The following is a 19256-nucleotide window of genomic DNA, read 5'->3' on the forward strand; positions in this document are numbered from 1 at the left end:
CCTCAGGGAGAAAGGTCTAAACACACAGATGTTTGTCGGAGGGAGGGGGATTATTGTCTTTTCCTGCAGACCAGTGCATAGTGTTAGTGCTTTACAAGCTCTTGGGCAGGCTGGCGAAAACATGATGGCACTTTGCGTTTTCTTTATGGCCTTTTGTGCACCCAATCTCTGGGCATTTTATAAGATGAGACTTACTGATGTGTGGCCCTTGTGCTGGCCCCCAGCACCGATGTGAAGTTAATAAGGGTAGACCCTGATCCAGTAATGCTTGGTCACATGAATAGCTTTACAAACAGTGGGTCATATCCCCAGCTAGTGTAAGTCAGCATGTATCTATTGACACATTGAGTTCAATGCTCCATGCTTGCATAAAGTTACTCACATGCATAAGTGTTTGCCATACCCCTGTGAGATGGGTTTTACAATCCTTATTTTACACATGGGGAAACTGAGGCTTGCCTAGGGTCACATGGAGTCCGTGGTATTGAACCCACCAGTGCTGACTTTCAGAGTCATTCCTTTAACCACTAGGCCACATGTCCTCTCCTAGAGGTGGAACAGTCTCCAGAACTGGAATTTAGAAAACATGGCCTGTGAGGAAAGGTTGAAAGAACTAAGCATGTTTAGTGTAGAGAAGAAAGAGAAAGTGGGAGAGAACCTGGTAACCTCCAAGTAGGTAAAGGGTTGTTGAACAATTTATCATGGTCCTCTTTACACGTCCTCCAAGGGTAGGACAAGCAGAATAAGCCAATTCCTTCGGTAAGGGAGATGGCAATAAGATGGGGAAAGGCTCTCCTATGGTAAGGATATTTCAGCACTGAACAGATTACCTAGGGAGGTGGTGGAATCTCCATCATTGGTGGCTGTTAAAAACCAGTTAAACGATGGTCTGGGTTTACTTAGTCCCGCATCAGCACGGTGGGGTGAACTACATGACCTCTTGAGGTCCCTTCCAGCCCTACATTTCTCTGATGTATTATGTAGGACCTAATCTTGCTGCTACTGAAATCAAGGGCAAGGATCCCATTGATTTCACCTTATTTTGTACACGGATTTTTAAGTTAAACACTGATAGACCCTCTAGAGTTGAGATGGCAGGAGTGGCAGCAAACTCTCATTGCCCCTACACTGGACCTGTTCTGTGAGTAAACTGACAAATCTGCAGGCTTCTTAATCTCTCACCATTCAGTCACCACCAATAAATGGAGTGAAGCAAGTCAATCAGTGGTGTTTATTCCCTAAACAAGAAGAAATCTATAAAAATATAAATGGATATTGTCAGATTAAGTCCTCTTAAACCACATGCATGTATGTCCTTACCTGTGTTACTAGTAACACCTGAGGTTATTAAAAAGGAATGAACTTGTAAAATCTAAATTGGCTTCTGCTGTTTGGGTTCTGCATATGACTCATCTTGGACACTGGAATCAGATAAGTTAGTTTCACTTCCAGGATCTTAATGCTGAGTTGCAGTGTCTTGGTCACAAATACTGCAGGGCAATGTTTGAACTAATTGCATGGACATCTAACATGAGAACCTCACTTGCTGTCAGACTGTGTAAACACTTTGGCCCAAATGCTCAGGTACTATAAATCAGCATCACTCCATTGGACCTATGGCAATTTAATTTACAGCAGGTGAGGATCTGGTCCATTCATTCTTTTAAGAGATAAACAAACCAAAAACTCAAATTCCAATCCCCCAAAATTTGGGAAGTTCTGGTCCAAATCTGAAATTAATGTCTGGCCCACTTCTCTAATGTAGCAGATCAAAACCCCAGTTCCAAATAACCCCTCAATTTTTGCAACATGCATCTCTGAATCCTCCTGCAGTTATCAAGCCTACTTCTTCTCACTTATGCCAGTGAAACAGCTAGCCGATCTGTAATTCTCAAGTGTTCCTGTCATTGTTCATTCCTGTAATGTCACATTTTTTCATGGCCTGCCAATCATAAATGTAGTATTAATAGAGTGAAATTAATTAAATGTGCAGCTTAAAGGACCCCTTCAGTCTACACATCTTCACTCGAGCCCTGATTCAGCAAGGTGCACCCATCCAACTTTAGCATGTGAGAAGCTCTAGTGAAGTCAATGGGACTATCACATACTTAAAGTTAGACACGCATGCCAGTCAGTTGCTGCATCAGGGACAAAGACCCTGATTCAGGTAAGCATGTAAGATCATCCCTATTAATGAAAGCACTCAAGCATGTACTTAAGTGCTTTGCTGAATGGGGATGTCTTGCTGATTTGAGGGCCAACAAGAAAAAGACTAGTTTTGAGACTCAAAGAATGAGCATTGTCCATAATGTACCAAATTTGATCATTTAAAAATGAAACAGAACAAAGAGCACCTATGAAGAAAAGACAACTAAGCAAAAGACCAGACCACAGATTGATCTCCGATTACATAGGACTGGAGAACCATTTCTGTGCATGACCTCTGCTGCTAATGGTCCCTTGGTGGCATAGTCTGACCAGAATATGTACTGAAGCCCTTAACTTGCAGCCAAAAGGAAAAAGTTGGCCTCTTGTCAGAGCACGAGACATCCTGATTTCTTCACAGTGGCATCAAAGCTTGTCTATAGGATAGCATGTTCCCACATTAGACACCATGCTGCAGATTTCCTAAGGTGAGACCTCCAGCGTGTCCTCCTTAAAATCCAGTCCTTCCTGCTCCTCACTCTCCAGCTGCTCTAGTTTGCTTGATTTGTCATGTAGTATCTCCCCATGACTCTTCAGAAATCTGGAATAAAAAACACTTGGGAATTGGCATCATTAGCTCGAGAGCTGCCAAAATTCCCTATGCGCTCAAGAGGGGCCTGATCCAGAGTCCATTGAAGTCAATTGTTGCCTTTGCAGCAACTTCATTGGGCTCTGGATCAGGCCTTAAGAGATTAGGGCATGAAACAGCTCTCAGAAGATGCTGGGCAACTTACAAGGCACCTGATTCTGCAAGATACTCATTACCCTCATCTCGTCCTCAGGAGTTGAGGGAGCTCAGCCTCTGGCAGGATTGGGCCCAGGAGCCTAGTCTATAGATCAAAATCAGAACCTCTTATCCCAGCCCTAGACGCCTGTAAAACAGGACCTAGATTTTGGCTTTGCAGAGAAGAGCTCACAACTGAGGCTTTGCAAAACCAAAACCACCCCCTGTGGTTTAACTCGGCCTGAAGGCCAACTTCTGCTCTCAGAAAGATGTATGCAGCTTTAGTGGGAACTGTGTGCATAAGGGTGGAAGTCAGGCTTTGGGCCAGGTTCTGATTTCAGTTCACAGCAGTGTCCATCTAGAGCAATTCCATTTACTCCAGTGCAATAACTCTGGATATGCATCAATATAACTGAGATGAGAATTTGGCTCTAACTTTTTTGAGGAAGCTTTAGATCTAAGGAGATGAAGAGCACTCAATGCACAGGATGGATGGAGGCAGCTGAGCAATTTTCCCATTAACTAGTAACATCTCTCTTTATAGGGTCATTTAAGCTGTCTGACTTATGTCACCTAAATCAGTGGTTCTCAACCAGGGGTCTGGAGCCCCATGGGCGGCCACAAGGAGGTTTCAGAGGGTCCACCAAGTAGAGCCAGCATTAGACTTGCTGGGGCTCAGGGTAGAAAGCCAAACCCCCACTACATGGGGCTGAAGTCCAGGGCCCTGGGCCCTGCCACCTGAAGCTGAAGCCAAAGCCTAAGCAACATAGCTGTTGTGGGGCCCCTGTGTTGTGGGGCTCCAGGCACTTGACCTGCTTGCTAAACCCCAAACGCTTGCCCTAGCTCTTGTATGCAGAAAAACAGTTGTGGCACAGATAGGCCTTGGAGTTTTCATAGCATGTTGGGGGAGAGAGCTCAGAAAGAAAAAGCTTGAGAATCCCTGACCTAAATAACAGCTTCTGTCCTGGTTCCTTTTTGATAATGTTGAGTTTGTAGTAATGTCTTAAAGCTCTTGACATCTTCTCATAAGTCATGTTCACCCGGTTCTGTAAGAATAAAATACATTTCAGTACAAAGCACCCATAGGATCAGGCTCTAAAAGGAGGTGAGGCACTTCCTCTTTAATCTGGGGACAAGACCTGGTACTTGAGAATTAAGGAATGACCAACTGATTCTCAGCCAGACTTACCTTATGATTTCCCCAGAGCCTGGCAAGTCCGTTAGGATCAACAACCCGGAAAATCTTGGCTTCTTTATCTTCCCACTTGATGTATGGCTCATACCGGCTGTCAGAGAGGAGCTGATAGACATAATCCCAGAGTAACCTGCAGTCTGCATGTTAACAGAAGAAAACATTGACAGTTTTAAGCTAGGAAGTATCCACACAATCTGCAACCAATCAGCAGACAGTGTTCAGTAATACCTCCCTCTTATATAACGCTTTACATTAGATCTCAAAGCACTTTACAAAGGAGGTAGTTATTATTAATCACATTTTACAGATAGGGAAACTGAGGCACAGACTCACTGCTCTGGACCTCAGAAGCATGGGAAAAGCTTCCCCAGCCAGGGAGACTGTCTAACCCTCACACACTGTGTAGCACTCTGTCCCTTTTTAGTGGTGGCTGGGTCATGTACTGAGGTTGAACCTGCTAACTTAGCTGGTCCTTTTAATACTGGCAGTAGAATCATAGATTATTAGGGTTGGAAGGGACCTCAAAGAGACCATCTAGTCCAATCCCCTGCTCAAAGCAGGACCAATCCCCAAAATCTCTCCCTCAAGGATTGAACTCACCAACCTCAGTTTAGTAGGCCAATGCCCAAACCACTGAGCTAGTAGACTCACGCTCTTAAAACCAGAGGGTCTGGGTTCAACCCCGACTGTAATGATTCACCCAGAGGCATGGCACTGGACAAAATCAGCTGTCATTGCAGCTCTGAGTAGGGCAGCAGGAGGCAAATGAGCCCCACACACTGTGCTCTCTCCAAGAGATCTTACCTTTGTTCTTGTCATCTTTAGAATAACAAAGGCTCTTAGAATCTGACCTGCTGTGTGGGCAAGGACACCTAACAGGACCCATCTCTAACTGTATACAGTAATGGTGATAGTCTCAAGTCATCCTTGCAGCTCTAAGTTGGCTGGTCTCACTGGACTCACCACTGAGTTTTGGAAGCATAGACCTAGATTTCCCAGTGAAACTTCTTGTATGCCCCTTGTTGGATGGAAACTGTTTACATCCCCAGGCGTCTTATTTTTTCAGGCAGTGGCTGCTTTCAATGGCTGAAAGCCTGTCTGACACAGGCATGAGCTTTAAAAGTAATACTCACCTGCAATTTTTCCATCGACTGGGGCTGGCGGTGTATTGGGAAAAGACAGATGATCTCTGCCCTGTAGCTGACTTCTGGGCTGTGATGAGAGAGGTTAAGTGGCTCCGCTCTACAGGAAGCTTTGCTAGGACACCTGGGCTGTTCTGCACAGCTCAGACAGCTCGTTGACAATGAGGGGACTGCAGCGGGGGAAACTTCTAACCTGCACTTCACACCTGCAAGGAAGCCAATGCATCCTTGTTTGTTACAGTATTTCCAGGATGACCCTATGAGAACAATTTACCAGTATGATATGGAGCACAGATGGCTAGGATGGACTTCTGGGCACAAGTCCATGCCCCATGCCTGCTTCAGGGGGATGATGGACAAGGTTCTCCTGGCACTGATGTTAGTGTAACGCTGACTTCAGTACATGCAAGTGGAGAATGGAGTCTATTGGGCCATCCTAAGGGAGGGGAACTGTTGCAGACAGAAGCAGTGGGGAACTGAAAGGGCACTGAGGTGATGGTAGGGAGCCACTGGCTAGGTGGAGGGTAGATAGTGAGTCATCAGAGGAAGCCAGAAAGGGAAAGTGAAGAATGTCAGATCAGGCTAGGACAAAATAATCACATAAGGCCATCTAAAAGCTGGGCTTCCAAAACTGAGGCAACTCAAAATTAGAGGCCATGGCTGAAACTGTCACCCCCAGGTGACTTGCTGAGGCTGCAGTCTATCAGAGCTGGGATTAGAATTGGGGACTCCCTGACCCCACTCCTGTGCTCAGCCCACTAGGCCTTGCCTCCCTCAGACAAAAATGTAAACATGCAAATGAGACAGCTGACAGGCTTGTTTCCTTGATGAACCCCACCCCCACCACCCACATCCACTGAAGGCTCCTAAATAGGTACGGTACCTTCTGGATGGCTCTGGATCTGCATGTGCTTTGCCTCCCTAAAGGGTGAGTTAAATAAAGGGCTGCACACCAGGGCTCTTCTCTGGGTCTTAATGTATTGGAGTAACTCATACAAACATCCACCTGTGGGGAAGAAAGACAGTTGGGTGCATCTGGATTAGTAGGGTCTGAAATGTGTTTAATCATAGCAGTCTGCTTGGGCAAGGGTACCCTGCACAATGAAATGGACATGGAAAACTGACACACATCCTCCGCTGTCATGTGGTCTCTACCATGTGCCTAGCTGCTGCCCAGTCCATCACAGTTTGAGGGACTCTTGTGAAAGTGTGTCTTGTAGATAAGGCACTAGACTAGACTCAGATACCATCAAGGGATAGATTTTTAAGGCCAGAAGGGGCTGTTTGACCTCCTGTGTAACATGATGTGCTAACAAGGGCATAGAATTCACCATAGTCTCAGATCTTCTAGACTCAGTGTCCTTGGACCAGTCACTTGATGGCTCTCTGCCTTAGTTCCCCATCTGCAAAAGGGGGCTGATGCCTTTGTCAGTCTTGTTTCATTACACTATAATCCTTTAGAGAAGGGACAGTCTCTTACTATGTACTAGCTACAATGCACTAGGCCACAGCGGCTCTGAGCTGGGTGTGAGCCTCTGGTGCTACCATAAGGCAAATAATTATGGAGTCTTCTCCATGTGCAGTAGCAGAATTGAAGCATTCCCACCATCTGTTCCCTCCACGCTTGTGAATTTCTTGACATGCATATCCCACACTTGCATAGGACCTTGCACCCCAAAGGACCTCAAACTTTTAACAGACAAATTACAAAGGGTCAGTTCACCTACCACTGAAATTGCAGCCACCTCTGGGGTGGAACACAACAGCTGTTTTTAAGAGTGCATTACAACTTTACACAGCAGTTCAGTATAGGAAACAAACTTACTATACCTAATTGAAACTGCAGAAGAACTATGTATGGCCTGTGTGTGATGCTGGCAGACCAGGTGCCAGCTCATGCAAGGTCCCCACATCCCAACTAAACACTGACAAATACACAGCTGGAATCAAACTGACTCACCTGTGTGTTAGCATTATTAAAATGGGTATTAAATTATAAAAACGTGTTTATGGAATGCTTGTGTGTTGCTGCATGCATTAATTCCACTTAACACTGTATCTCATATTGGAAGTAATATTCAAGCATTTGTATGTACATCTCTGTAACTCTGTAAATCAGGACTGAAGAGGGACATTAACTACTGGTGAAATGCTGGTCTCCACAGACTGTCCTGGTCAATAAGGGCTAGTCTACAATGGCAATGCTAAAGCGCTGCCATGGCAGCACTTTCACATGGTTGTGTGGGTTGCGGCACACAACCCAGCGCTCTTAATATTAATAATAAAAAAACCCACCTCCACCAGGGGTGTAGCTACCAGCGCTGAAACTTGCTGCCCTCGGGGGGGTATTTTTTCCCACCCCGAGTGAGAAAGTTGCAGCGCTGTAAATGGCCAGTGTAGACCAGCCCTAAGGAAGGCCCAATAACACCAGATGAACTAGAGCGGAACATTAACAAGGACAAAAGTCTTTGTTTACTCTTCCCCTGCCCACCCCATGAAGATGAGTCATGCAAGTTAATTCCTCCCTCAGCTGAGTTTGCAGCTCAGAGCCCAAGGAAGGAGGAAATAAAAACCCCTGATTAGGAGGAAATAATCTCTGTGCTGCTTGAACGCTCTAACAGGCAACATTTTCTAGACCTTAACAAAAGCCCTAAAGGACATATTGAGCTTGCTTATTATAAAGCTTCTGTTACCTATAAAATCTTAAGACTGGAACTCATTTGTGTGTGTGTGTATATGTTCACCTGCCAGGGCCGGCTCTAGTCATTTTGCTGCCCCAAGCACGGTGGTACGCCGCGGGGGGCGCTCTGCTGCTCGCCGGTCCCGCAGCTCCGGTGGACCTCCCACAAGCGTGCCTGCGGATGCTCCACCGGAGCCGCGGGACTAGCGGACCCTCCGCAGGGACGCCTGCGGGAGGTCCACCGGAGCCGCCTGCCGCCCTCCCGGTCAAGCGGCAGAGCGCCCCCCGCAGCATGCCGCCCAAGCATGCACTTGGCGTGCTGGGCCTGGAGCCGGCCCTGTCACCTGCTTAACCTCATAAATAACTCTCTCTTGCTTCCTTTTCCTAGTTATAAGTTTTAGATAGTTTATTCTAGGACTGGTTGCAAGCATGATCTTTGGTGCGAGTCTCTAAAGTGCAACTGACCTGGTGCATAAGTGGCTGGATCTCTACTGTACTCCATTCTAAAAGATCCATTTTAACATTACTATAAATCAGAACAAAACCCCTGAGAGAAAATACAGTAGAGATCCAGCCACTTACCGCAGTCCTCTGACTAGGAATAACCTGAATATTGCTGTGATCCTTGGTGTAAGGAATCCTCTATTGCAAAGGTATTGCCTACCTCCCTGTCCCTTTTGCCTCCTCTGTCAGCAAGGCTGCCCACAGGGGCGGGAAGGGGTAGCAACATTAAAGCGCTGCCACAGCACTTTAAGGATGGTCTGTTCCTGTGGCAGCGCTTTAATGTTGCTGCCTGCCCCCCGTTGCAGGGACGCCGAGGGGCACAGCAGCTACTCTGGGCCCTTTAAATCAACACAGGAGCCCCAGGTGGCACGGGCTAGGTAGCTTGGAAGGGCTGGCTTGGGGATACTGACCCCCCAGCCCTGCCCCCTTCTGCCTGAGGCCTCGCCCCTTCCAGGGGCCAGAGCTGCTCCCTTCCCCCTCCCATATCAGTAAGTGTCCTCAGTTACTTTCACCACTCCCTGGGTAGCAAAACAGATGGGAGAAACTGAGGGGACTGTCTGTTGTTCCATGTTAAGGCTGTTCTGGCACATAAGGTGCTTACACTTGATTGGTTGGTGAAATTTAACTCTAGAACTCAAAACCAGGTTGGGGGCATGGTTCTTAACGATCTGCCTTTGGTACTCATGCTCTTAAAGCCACTGAAGGACAGCTTGACAGTGTCTGAGAACACAAGGCAGGATTCAAAAGACAACTGACATTTGTATGAATGAGAACATCCAGAGTTCTTAGATATTAAAAGAGATCCTTATGCTTCAGGGCATATGCCAATCTCTACAGATGGGTCAGGAAGAAACTTTCTTCATAGGCAGGTTCTCCACTGCAGTGTTCTTACACCTGTCTCTGAAGCATTCCACATGGGACACTTCCAGAGATAGGAAACTAGACTATATGGATCACTGGTCTAATCTAATTTGGCAGTTCCTGTAATCCTGCCTAGCTATAGCCTAGATGGGTGAGAAAGGCTTGGTAGGGATGCTTTCTGCATTGTGATTTTGTTTCTTCCCCCTTTCCTCAGGGCATGGAAACAAGACTGGCAGGATTTGATATTTTCTGTTACTGTCCTTAGCTGCATTACCAAGAGGCCATCAAATAATATATAGAGATATACCTATTCCCGTAGAACGGAAGGGACTTTGAAAGGTCATCAAATCCAGTCCACTACCTTCACAGCAGGACCAAGTACTGTCCCTGACAGATTTTGCCCCAGATCCCTAAATGGGCCCCCTCAAGGATTGAACTCACAACCCTCAGTTTAGCAGGCCAATGCTCAAACCACTAAGCATCCCTTCCTCCCAGAGCAGGAGCAGCGTGCCATGGTACTAGATTCTGTACAGACCACATTGTGAAATTATCCCTCCCCTGAAAGATTGACAGTCTAATCAGACAACAGGTGAGTGGGGAAATGACTGCCCTAGGTCACACAGCAGGTCAGTGGCAGAGGGATGAACTGAAGCCAGGTTTTTCAGAATCCCAACCCAATGCCCTATCCTGTGGTCTGCATTGTACAGCACCATCAGCAGTGTCATTACAAAAGACTATTGTTTCCTCTGACCTGAACTAGGAGCCCTGTATATGAAATCCTCCTTGGTGAGAATGCAAAGGGCTTTTCCGTTCATTTCAAAACTTGCTTTCGTCTGTCTCGCCGGAGTGAATATTCTTTCTCAGCCCACCTTAGCCAGTGAATCACATCATCCTTGCTCCACAGTGAGGGCTGGATTCCTGAAACCAAGCAAGAACATCTCTGAAATAAAGGCCCAGTAAGAACAGGGTGGGATGGAGACACTGATCTTGTCTAGCATCAAACTTTCCATTCTAAAGGAACTACTTTCTAATTACAATAAACAGAACAAATCCCTGAGAGAGAAAATGCAGTACAGAGGAGCCTTGCTGGATAATGTTTGGCTCTGTATCATCCACTTACTTCTCCTAACATCACTGGCTTAGATTCTCAGAGGACTAGGAACTGTGTGCCACAGGTCTACAATAGGAGTTGTGTGCCTAATTCTGAGGCCTGTTGAAAATCCCAACCTCTGAGTATAACTAGACCTATCTCCTCCCAAAGCACTTGACAGCCATTACTGCATCCTCATACCCTGGTGAGAGGAGTGACTGGCAGTAGACCAACTTATTTACATGACAGTAGAACCTATAGCTCCAGCTGACATCCTGGTCCCATTACCCTAGGTTCTGTACAGACAGTAAGAAAAGGCGCCTAACTCAGAGTTCATGTAACCCTCTGGTCAGTGTTACTCCCCTTTGTCCTCATACACAGGCACATAAAAGGTAAGGTAGAGTTTGCACACCTGGGTCCTGGAAAGGTCAGGGACACAGGGATGTGAGGAAGGAAATCAAGGCAGCAGGAACTGACTTAAGAGTCCCATTTCTTGGGAAAATCACTTCACTGTTCTGTGCCTCAGTTTCCCCACTTGTGAAATGACGATGACTTACCCACTTCTAAGGTAACTAATGTTTGTGAAACCAATATGAGCACAGTGTGTACTATTCCCCCTTCTAGTGACTGGTCAGCTGGAGCATAACAGCCTACTAGTGCTATTGTTAATGAAGTTACTCCTTTAACTGCCAGGGGTAGAGGTCTTCAGTACAGTACTGAAGATCCAGAAGTCATATTATGCTGGTGGTCCCATGTAGTGGGCTGTAGCTTTTGCATAGTGCTTTATAAAATACCTCCTCAGTGATGTTAATTTGGAGGCCATTAAACAAGGACACCATCTACTCACTGAGCCTGCCTGGTAATTTGAAGATTTCGCCTCACTGATTGGCTGCGAGAATGCTGCACACCTGGATTGTGATTGCAGTGGTAAAGACGCTGCTGTTACAGGGCTCAGAGAAGAACTGACTGTCACTTCACCTGGGGAGAGAGGTTAACACGTCAACTGACAAAGAACAGCACCAGCTGATAAGTACCCTGCTGCTGGGCCCAAGCAAGGATATTTTTTAAAGCATCTCAAACAGTAGCTTTATTCTGTTTATATGCAGGTATCCTCTTGTAACCTCCCCTCAAAAGCTCAGCAAACTGAGCCTGGTATGGTAGGTGGAGGGGACACCATCAGGGAAAATCCACTGCAGGAACCAGTGCTGATACAGTTTAGGGTACTCTCCTCTGAGTCAGTCCTGAATCAGTGCTGTGTTCCTGGAAGTGCCATCTTACGCCCAAGACATAAAGCAGAAGTGCTAACTGTCTGTGGTGGTCAGATTCCCCCTCATTTGCTGCAAGAACAGGCTAGGGAAGGATTTTTAACCCTCATGTACTGACCAAAAGTCACTGGGGCAATTGCACCCTCTCCTTAATTTCTCCCTAAACTTTAACATTGGCTCTACACTTCTTAAGCACACCATGCTCACAGTCCAGAGATGGAGGAATTGATCTGTGGGATGGAAGGAGCTATATATCTAGGAAGGGTGGCCTAGTGCAGTGGGTCTCAAATTTTTTTTTTTTACTGGGGACCCCTTTTGCATCGCAAGCCTCTGAGTACGACACCCCCCCCCCCAAATAAATTAAACACCCTTTTCAATATATTTAACACCATTATAAATGCTGGAGGCAAGCAGGGTTTGGGGTGGAGGTTGACCGCTCACAGCCCTCCATGGAATGACCTTGGGACCTCCTGAGGGGTCCCAACCCCCAGTTTGAAACCCCTCTGGCCTAGTGAATAGGGTCCAAGTTCAATTCTTAGCCCAGCAGCAGGCTGCTTGAGCACTCGTAGGCAGGTCATTTAATCTACCTTGTGCCTCAAAAAAAAAAAAAAACACCAACAAAAACAAACAAACAAAAAAAAACCAGAGCTAATATTCCCTACCTCACTCGGGTGGCTGAAGGTTAATTCTGTTAATGACTGTGAGATGCTCAGGATACCATGGCAATGGGCAGCCATTTATTAGCTGTATTCCCTCTACATCCCTTGTCAACTTCAGCATAAATGGCAGCTCCCACACTTGTATGGCCTTATTTACCATAGTCTTCAAGACCTCACGTTCTTTAATGGGTTTATCCTTCCAACATCCTGTGAGGTAGGGCTACCGCCACTTAGATGGGAGAACTCACACATTGCCAGACTAAGGCCCAGATCCTCAACGGTGCTGCCTATCTGTGACTTTCCCAAGGTCCCACAAGGGGGCTGTGGCAAAGCCTGGAATTAACCTGGACCTGTCAGAATAGGATTTAATACCATAACCCCAGACATCCATCTGCTGTAAGAGTTCCCTCTGTATCCCCTGGGAACTGATTATATGGGGTATGCACACCTGATTCTAATGGATAATCCTTCTTCAGTGCTGAAGGGGGGAGGAGGATCATGAACCCCTGCCAATTTGCTGGGGTGGGGGGGGAAATATCCCAAACCCAGCTGTCACTTCTGTTAATCCAGAACATGTTTATTGGCCTTGTGGATGAGGGGGAAGTTGTAGACTCTGAGATCCTGATCTTTAGTAATGCTTTTGCTAGTCTCCCATGACATCTTCATAGACAAACTAGGGGCAATGTCATTTAGATGAACGTACTTAAAGTGGGTGCAAAATTGGTCGAAAGACCATACTCTAGATAATGGTTTGCTGTCAAGCTGGAGGGACTGATAACTAGTCTCAGTGGGGCACTGCAGGGGTCTGTCCTGGTCCAGTATTAGTATTTTCATTAATGACTTGGATAATGGAGTCTAGAGTGTGAATACAAATTTTGCAGATGACACCAAGCTGGGAGGGGTTGCTAACACTTTAGAGGAGAGGATTAGAATTCAAAGCAACCTTGACAAACTGGAGAACCAGTCTGAAATCAACTATCTGAAATTCAACTACGACAAGTGCAAAGTACTCCACTTAGGAAGGAAAAATCAAATGCACAATCCCAAAATTGGAGATAACCTGCTAGGTTATAGTGGATCACAGATTTAATGCAAGTCAAAAATGTGGTGCGGTTGCAAAAAAGCCTAATATCCTTCTCAGGTGCATTATGTCATATGTAAGACAGTGGAGGTAATTGTCCTGCTCTATTTGGCACTGATGAGATCTCAACTGGAGTACTATGTCCAGTTCTGGGTGCCACACTTCAAGATGTGGACAAATGGGAGAGAGTCCAGAGGTTTAGGAAACTTAACCTATGAGAAAAGGTTACTGAGCATCTTTATCCTTGAGAAAAGGAGGGACGGGGGGAAACTGATAATCTTCAAATATGTGAAGACCTGTTAAGAGGACTGATCAATTGTTCTCATGTCCATAAAAAGTAGCATGAAGAGTAATGGGCTTATGCATCCAATCCAATTTATATTGTGAAATGTGCAAGGAAGTAGTCTTTTCCCCTCCCCCTTTGAATCCCAGTAATGTGGTTCTAACCAATTGCTGAGCTGACTTTACACTGGAAAAGATTTCACTCCCTGGGAACTTTACTACCCACCCTGCAAAAAGATTTAGCCAAATTTTCTAAACCAGCCACTGATTCTGGGCTCCTTAATTTCTGGGAGCCCAGCTTGGGCCTGAGTGGTGGAGGTGCCGCATCCTTGCAGTTCCCAGTGACTTCATTTGGAGTTGGGGGTGCTCAGCACCTCCAAAAATCAGGTGCAAAGATACACAAATTGAGCAGCTCCAAATCAAGGCACCCAAAACCACCAGCCACTTTTTTTAAAAGTTGGCCATACATTTTTCTCACCTTTCCAAGCTGCCAAGGAACATCCAGACTCTAAAGCAAGGATCCTCAGCCGCAGGCAGCTCCTTCACACAATCAGTATGTGTCACTCTAGTTGAGCCTAAAGATGCGAACCTGTTATCAGCCAGAATGAACGGTGCATTCATGGGAGGGGCTCCTGGCAATGTGAATATTCTAATCTACAGGCACAGGGCCATTCTCCTCCTGACCTGCTGCTTACAAACAGGGAAGAATCAGTAGGGGAAGTAGAAGTGGGTGGCAACCTGGGCAGCAGTGACCATGAAATGGTTGAGTTCAGGATCCCCACAAAAGGAAGAAAGGAGAGCAGCAAAATACAGACCCTGGACTTCAGAAAAACAGACTTTGATTCCCTTAGGGAACTCATGGGCAGGATACCCTGGGAGGCTAATCTGAGGGGGAAAGGAGTCCAGGTAAGCTGGCTGTATTTTTAAAGACGCCTTATTGAGGGCTCAGGAACAAAACATCCCGATGTGCAGAAAGAATAGCAAATATGGCAGTTGACCAGCTTGGCTTAAGAGAGAAATCTTCAGTGAGCTTAAACACAGAAAGGAGGCTTACATGAAGTGGAAACTTGGACAGATGACTAGGGAGGCGTATACAAATATTGCTCCAGCATGTAGGGGTGTAATCAGGAAGGCCAAAACACAACTGAAGTAGCAGCTAGCAAAGGATGTGAAGGGTAATAAGAAGGGTTTCTACAGGTATGTTAGCAACAAGAAAAAGGTCAAGGAAAGTGTGGGACCCTTAATGAATGGGAGAGGCAACCTAGTGACAGATGTGGAAAAAGCTGAAGTACTCAATGTATTATTTTGCTCCTCAGTCTTAACAGACAAGGTCAGCTCCCAGACTGCTGTCCTGGGCAATACAGTATGAGGAGGAGGTGAGCAGCCCTCCGTGGTGAAAGAACAGGTTAAGGACTATTTAGAAAAGCTGGACATGCACAAGTCCATGGGTCCAGATCTAATGCATCCAAGGGTGCCGAGGGAATTGGCAGAGGTGATTGCAGAGCCATTGGCCATTGTCTTTGAAAATTCATAGTGAGCAGGGGAGGACCCGACAATTGGAAAAAGGCAAATGTAGTGCCCATCTTTGAAAAAGGGAAGAACAACCTGGGGAACTACAGACAGGTCAGCCTCACCTCAGTCCCTGGAAAAATCATGGATCAGGTTCTCAAGGAATCCATTTTGAAGTACTTGAAAGAGAGGAAGGTGATCAGGAACAGTCAACATGGATTCACCAAGGGCAAGTCATGCCTGACCAATCTGATTGTGGTCAGGCATGGATATGGGGAAAGCAGTGAATGTGATATATCTTGACTTTAGCAAAGCTTTTGATGTGGTCTCCCATAATATTCTTGCCAGCAAGTTAAAAAAGTATGGACTGGATGAATGGACACTAAGGTGGATAGAAAGCTGGCTAGATTGTCAGGCTCAACAGGTACTGATAAACAGCTTGATGGCTAGTTGGCAGCCGGTATCAAGCCGAGTGCCCCAGGGGTCGGTCCTGGGGCCAGTTTTGTTCAACATCGTTATTAATTATCTGGATGATGGGATGGATTGTACCCTCAGCAAATTCATGGGTGACACTAAACTGAGGGGAGAGGTAGATGTGCTGGAGAGTAGGAACAGGGTCCAGAGTGACCTAGACAAATTGGAGGATTGGGCCACAAGAAATCTGAGATTCAATAAGCACAAGTGCAAAGTCCTGCACTTAGGATGGAAGAATCCCATATATTGCTACAGAATGGGGACTGACTGCCTAAGCAGCAGTTCTGTAGAAAAGAACCTGGGGATTACAGTGGATGAGAAGCTGGATGGGAGTCAGCAGTGTGCCCTTGTTGCCAAGAAGGCTAACGGCATATTGGGCTGCATTAGTAGGAGCATTGCCAGCATATCGAGGGAAGTGATTATTCCTCTCTATTTGGCACTGGTGAGGCCACATCTGGAGTACTGCATCCAGTTTTGGGCCCCCCATTGCAGAAAGGATGTGGACAAATTGGAGAGAGCCCAAGGAAGGGCAACGAAAATGATCAGGGGGCTGGGGCACATGACTTACAAAGAAAGGCTGAGGAAACTGGGTTTGTTTAGTCAGCAGAAGGAGTGAGGAGGGATTTGATAGCTGCTTTCAACTACCTGAAGGGGGGGTTCCAAAGAGGATGGAGCTCAGCTGTTCTCGGCGGTGGCAGCTGACAGAACAAGGAGCAATGGTCTCAAGTTGCAGTGGGGGAGGTCTAGGTTGGATATTAGGAAACACTATTTCACTAGGAGTGTGGTGAAGCACTGGAATGGGTTACCTAGGGAGGTGGTGGAATCTCCATCCTCAGAGGTTTTTAAGACCTGACTTGACATAGCCCTGGCTGGGATGATTTAGTTGGTGTTGGTCCTGCTTTGAGCAGGGGTTTGGACTAGATGACCTCCTGAGATCTCTTCCAACCCTAATCTTTTATATTTTATGATCTCTCCTGGACTCAATGTCTGCATAACACAGCCCAAGGTAGCCACACTATTACATTTGAGCAACAATTTATAACTGCAGCAGAAGATGCACCATTTCCATTTATGGAGTGGTTGTGTATTATGGAACTAGAAAGTCTCATACTTTATGTGGACAATGTCTTTGATGCCTACTGTTAATTGTGTCCAAACCAGGAAGATCCTTCCAAAATTAATCTCTGCACTTCTTTCAGCAGGTCTGTTATTAGCTATATTAGCAGTAGTATTGTTTATCTGCTTTTAAAACAAAACAAAAAACAAAAAAAAGCTCTATTTACTAGGAGACAATCCAGCATGAACTTGTAACACTTTTTACAGCAACATGAGGCATGTTTCAGATTCATTCTAAGCAACAGGCTACAGGAAAAATAAAAGTAAAAGATTAGCAGGGTAAATTATATGTTTCTCTTCTGGAAAGACACTTTCCAACTTTGTTTTTTTTCCTCCCCTTGCTCAACTATATTGCAGCTAGATTTACCCTCTTGAAAAAAATCCAGGTGGTTGATATTCTGCCAATTTGCAAGTATTCTTGGGAGACCAGAAAAGCAGCCTTAATTATTCCATTTATTTTCTCCTTTTTAGAGTGTATGAGGTGCCTTCATTTCCTTAGTTCTCATGGGTTCTCTTCAAGGGATTTATGGAGGCTTGCTGCAGACTTCATAAAACTTACCTTGAAAGAAAACCTAAATCATTGAGTATTCCAGCAGCTCTAAGTTAAGGTGATCTTGTAAAATTATGGGGGAGATATTAAAAAAAAAAATTCTCTGCATAATGCTAGTATATTGGTCCATGCTCTATATACCTAAGCATGATCTAGCCTGCTTTGCCTCCTTCTCCTTATGAGCTGTCCCTAAGGAAGGAAGGGGAATTCCAGTGTTTGTTAATTACAGGCTTATACAGAGCAGGGAGGATCAGAATGTTTCAAGATCTGAAGCCTCAGCAAGATTGTAAGTGTCTGGGGGTGGGGGGCAGAGTAGAGGGGCTAGGAGAGTTTGGGGATTTGGGGGGAAAGCTATACTGAGGGGGCAGAGACTTCTAGCAACTTTCCTCATACACCCTCGCTAGAAGTATTTGAAGGGGGGAATATTGCTGGGGAGGGGGGTGAGTTAGCCGGGCTGTTTGAGGGGATGGGGTCGGGAAGGAAGCCAGCGGGGGGGTGCTTGTGGGGACTGGGGAAGGAAGGCTGAGGGGGAGGGAGAGTGCACGGGGAGGTGGGTGGCTGTTGCATCAGCGATGTGGCTCAGCTCTTACCTGCATTGCAGGGGGAGGTGGGAGGTGCAGCTCCGGCCCTGGGGGGCTCCGCTCCCGCTGCTCCTCAAGCAGGCTTCCCCCAGTCCCCCCCCCCCCCCCACACTCAGCCAGCTGGGAAGCGAGCCCTTCCCTCCGCCCCGGGCTGCCTGGTCCCCCACTCGCGAGCGCAGACACAGCAGTGTGTGGTCGCTGGTCTGATCCTTCCGGGAAACGAAAACGAAACAAACCGGATCTGAGAGAAGCAGGCGCTCAGCCCCGGGGCAACTGCGGCGTCCCCCCTCCCCATGCCGCCCTGGCCTCCTGCCAGATCCCAGCGGTGCCCCGCCCCGCCCTGCAAAGACCTGGGGACGCAGGGTTGGGTGGATGTTGGTGGGATCAAGGTTGCAGGGCTTGTGCCAAACCCTGGCAGTTCCTAGTCCCGGCCCCTCTAGGCTTGGCAGTTCCTAGCCCTGGCACCCCAATTGCTTGATCCCTGCTGCCTCTTTCATTACAAATTAAGCACTGCAGGGTGGCCACCAGCTAAGCTGCCCGGTGCCAGGGAACTGCCATCTCAGGGCACAAGGCAGACACTTCTGGGCTGGAGGATTTTGACAGCCGGAGGCAGGGGGGTGTTTTACAGTCCCCCTTACACCTCTAAGCCCATCCGTAAATGGGTTGTAAATTTGTGTGTGACACATGATGGCGAACGCCTGCCTGTCAGAGGTACTGGGTACCTTAATCATACCAGGAACTAACCTTGCATATGCCTCTGCACCCAGCCCAAATATCCTTGTTATAACTTCCTGCAAAGTTTGCCTTTCCTATTGCAATGAGCTGGTGTCATAGCCCCCTACAGGATGAAAGCAGAAGTGCTCCATAGTGTCCTAGTGCCTATACTGCTAACACATATCCAGGATCCCCCTTTAGCTTACGTGGTAGTGGCTTGCAGGTTCTATTTTAGCAACGGGGATTTCTAGTTACTCCTTCAGCATAGCTCTAAATGCCCCTGCTGTGCAGCATAGGGAGTGCTGTGAAATCATAGGTAATCAGGGTTGGTTAGTTCAATGTGAAATTGAAAGGCTGTGTATCCTAGCTTCTTGAGGACCAGCTTTGATTTACAAAGGGGATGTGTAAGTAACTCTCTGTACAGTACCTAGTACACTGGGGTCCTGGTCCACACCTGTAGCTCCTAGGTGCCAAGATAATACAAACAAGAAATAGCTGGTTAGAGTGTATCCGCCCCTGTCTAATACTGGATAGCATCAGAATTAGACAACTGTCATAGACCCGCTGCTGCTAAAAGTTAACTGAGATTCTTCTTTCCTTCAAGTGGAAGGGGCTTATCAAAAA

General features: G+C 46.6%; 1 protein-coding gene across 1 annotated transcript; it reads right to left on the bottom strand.

The window, feature by feature from the left end:
- Positions 1 to 1216: 1216 nt before the first annotated feature.
- On the bottom strand, positions 1217 to 18139 carry ETV7 (ETS variant transcription factor 7). The gene is given in 11 exon segments (XM_030561226.1): positions 1217 to 2746; positions 3875 to 3975; positions 4119 to 4261; positions 5258 to 5302; positions 5305 to 5472; positions 6150 to 6272; positions 10063 to 10150; positions 10153 to 10229; positions 11249 to 11281; positions 11284 to 11380; positions 17928 to 18139. Coding segments are annotated over 11 exon segments (999 nt in total). The 5' UTR covers positions 17934 to 18139; the 3' UTR covers positions 1217 to 2628.
- Positions 18140 to 19256: the final 1117 nt, after the last annotated feature.

The sequence above is a fragment of the Gopherus evgoodei genome, chromosome 4, assembly GCF_007399415.2.
Source record: "Gopherus evgoodei ecotype Sinaloan lineage chromosome 4, rGopEvg1_v1.p, whole genome shotgun sequence".
NCBI classification, from domain to species: Eukaryota; Metazoa; Chordata; order Testudines; family Testudinidae; genus Gopherus; species Gopherus evgoodei.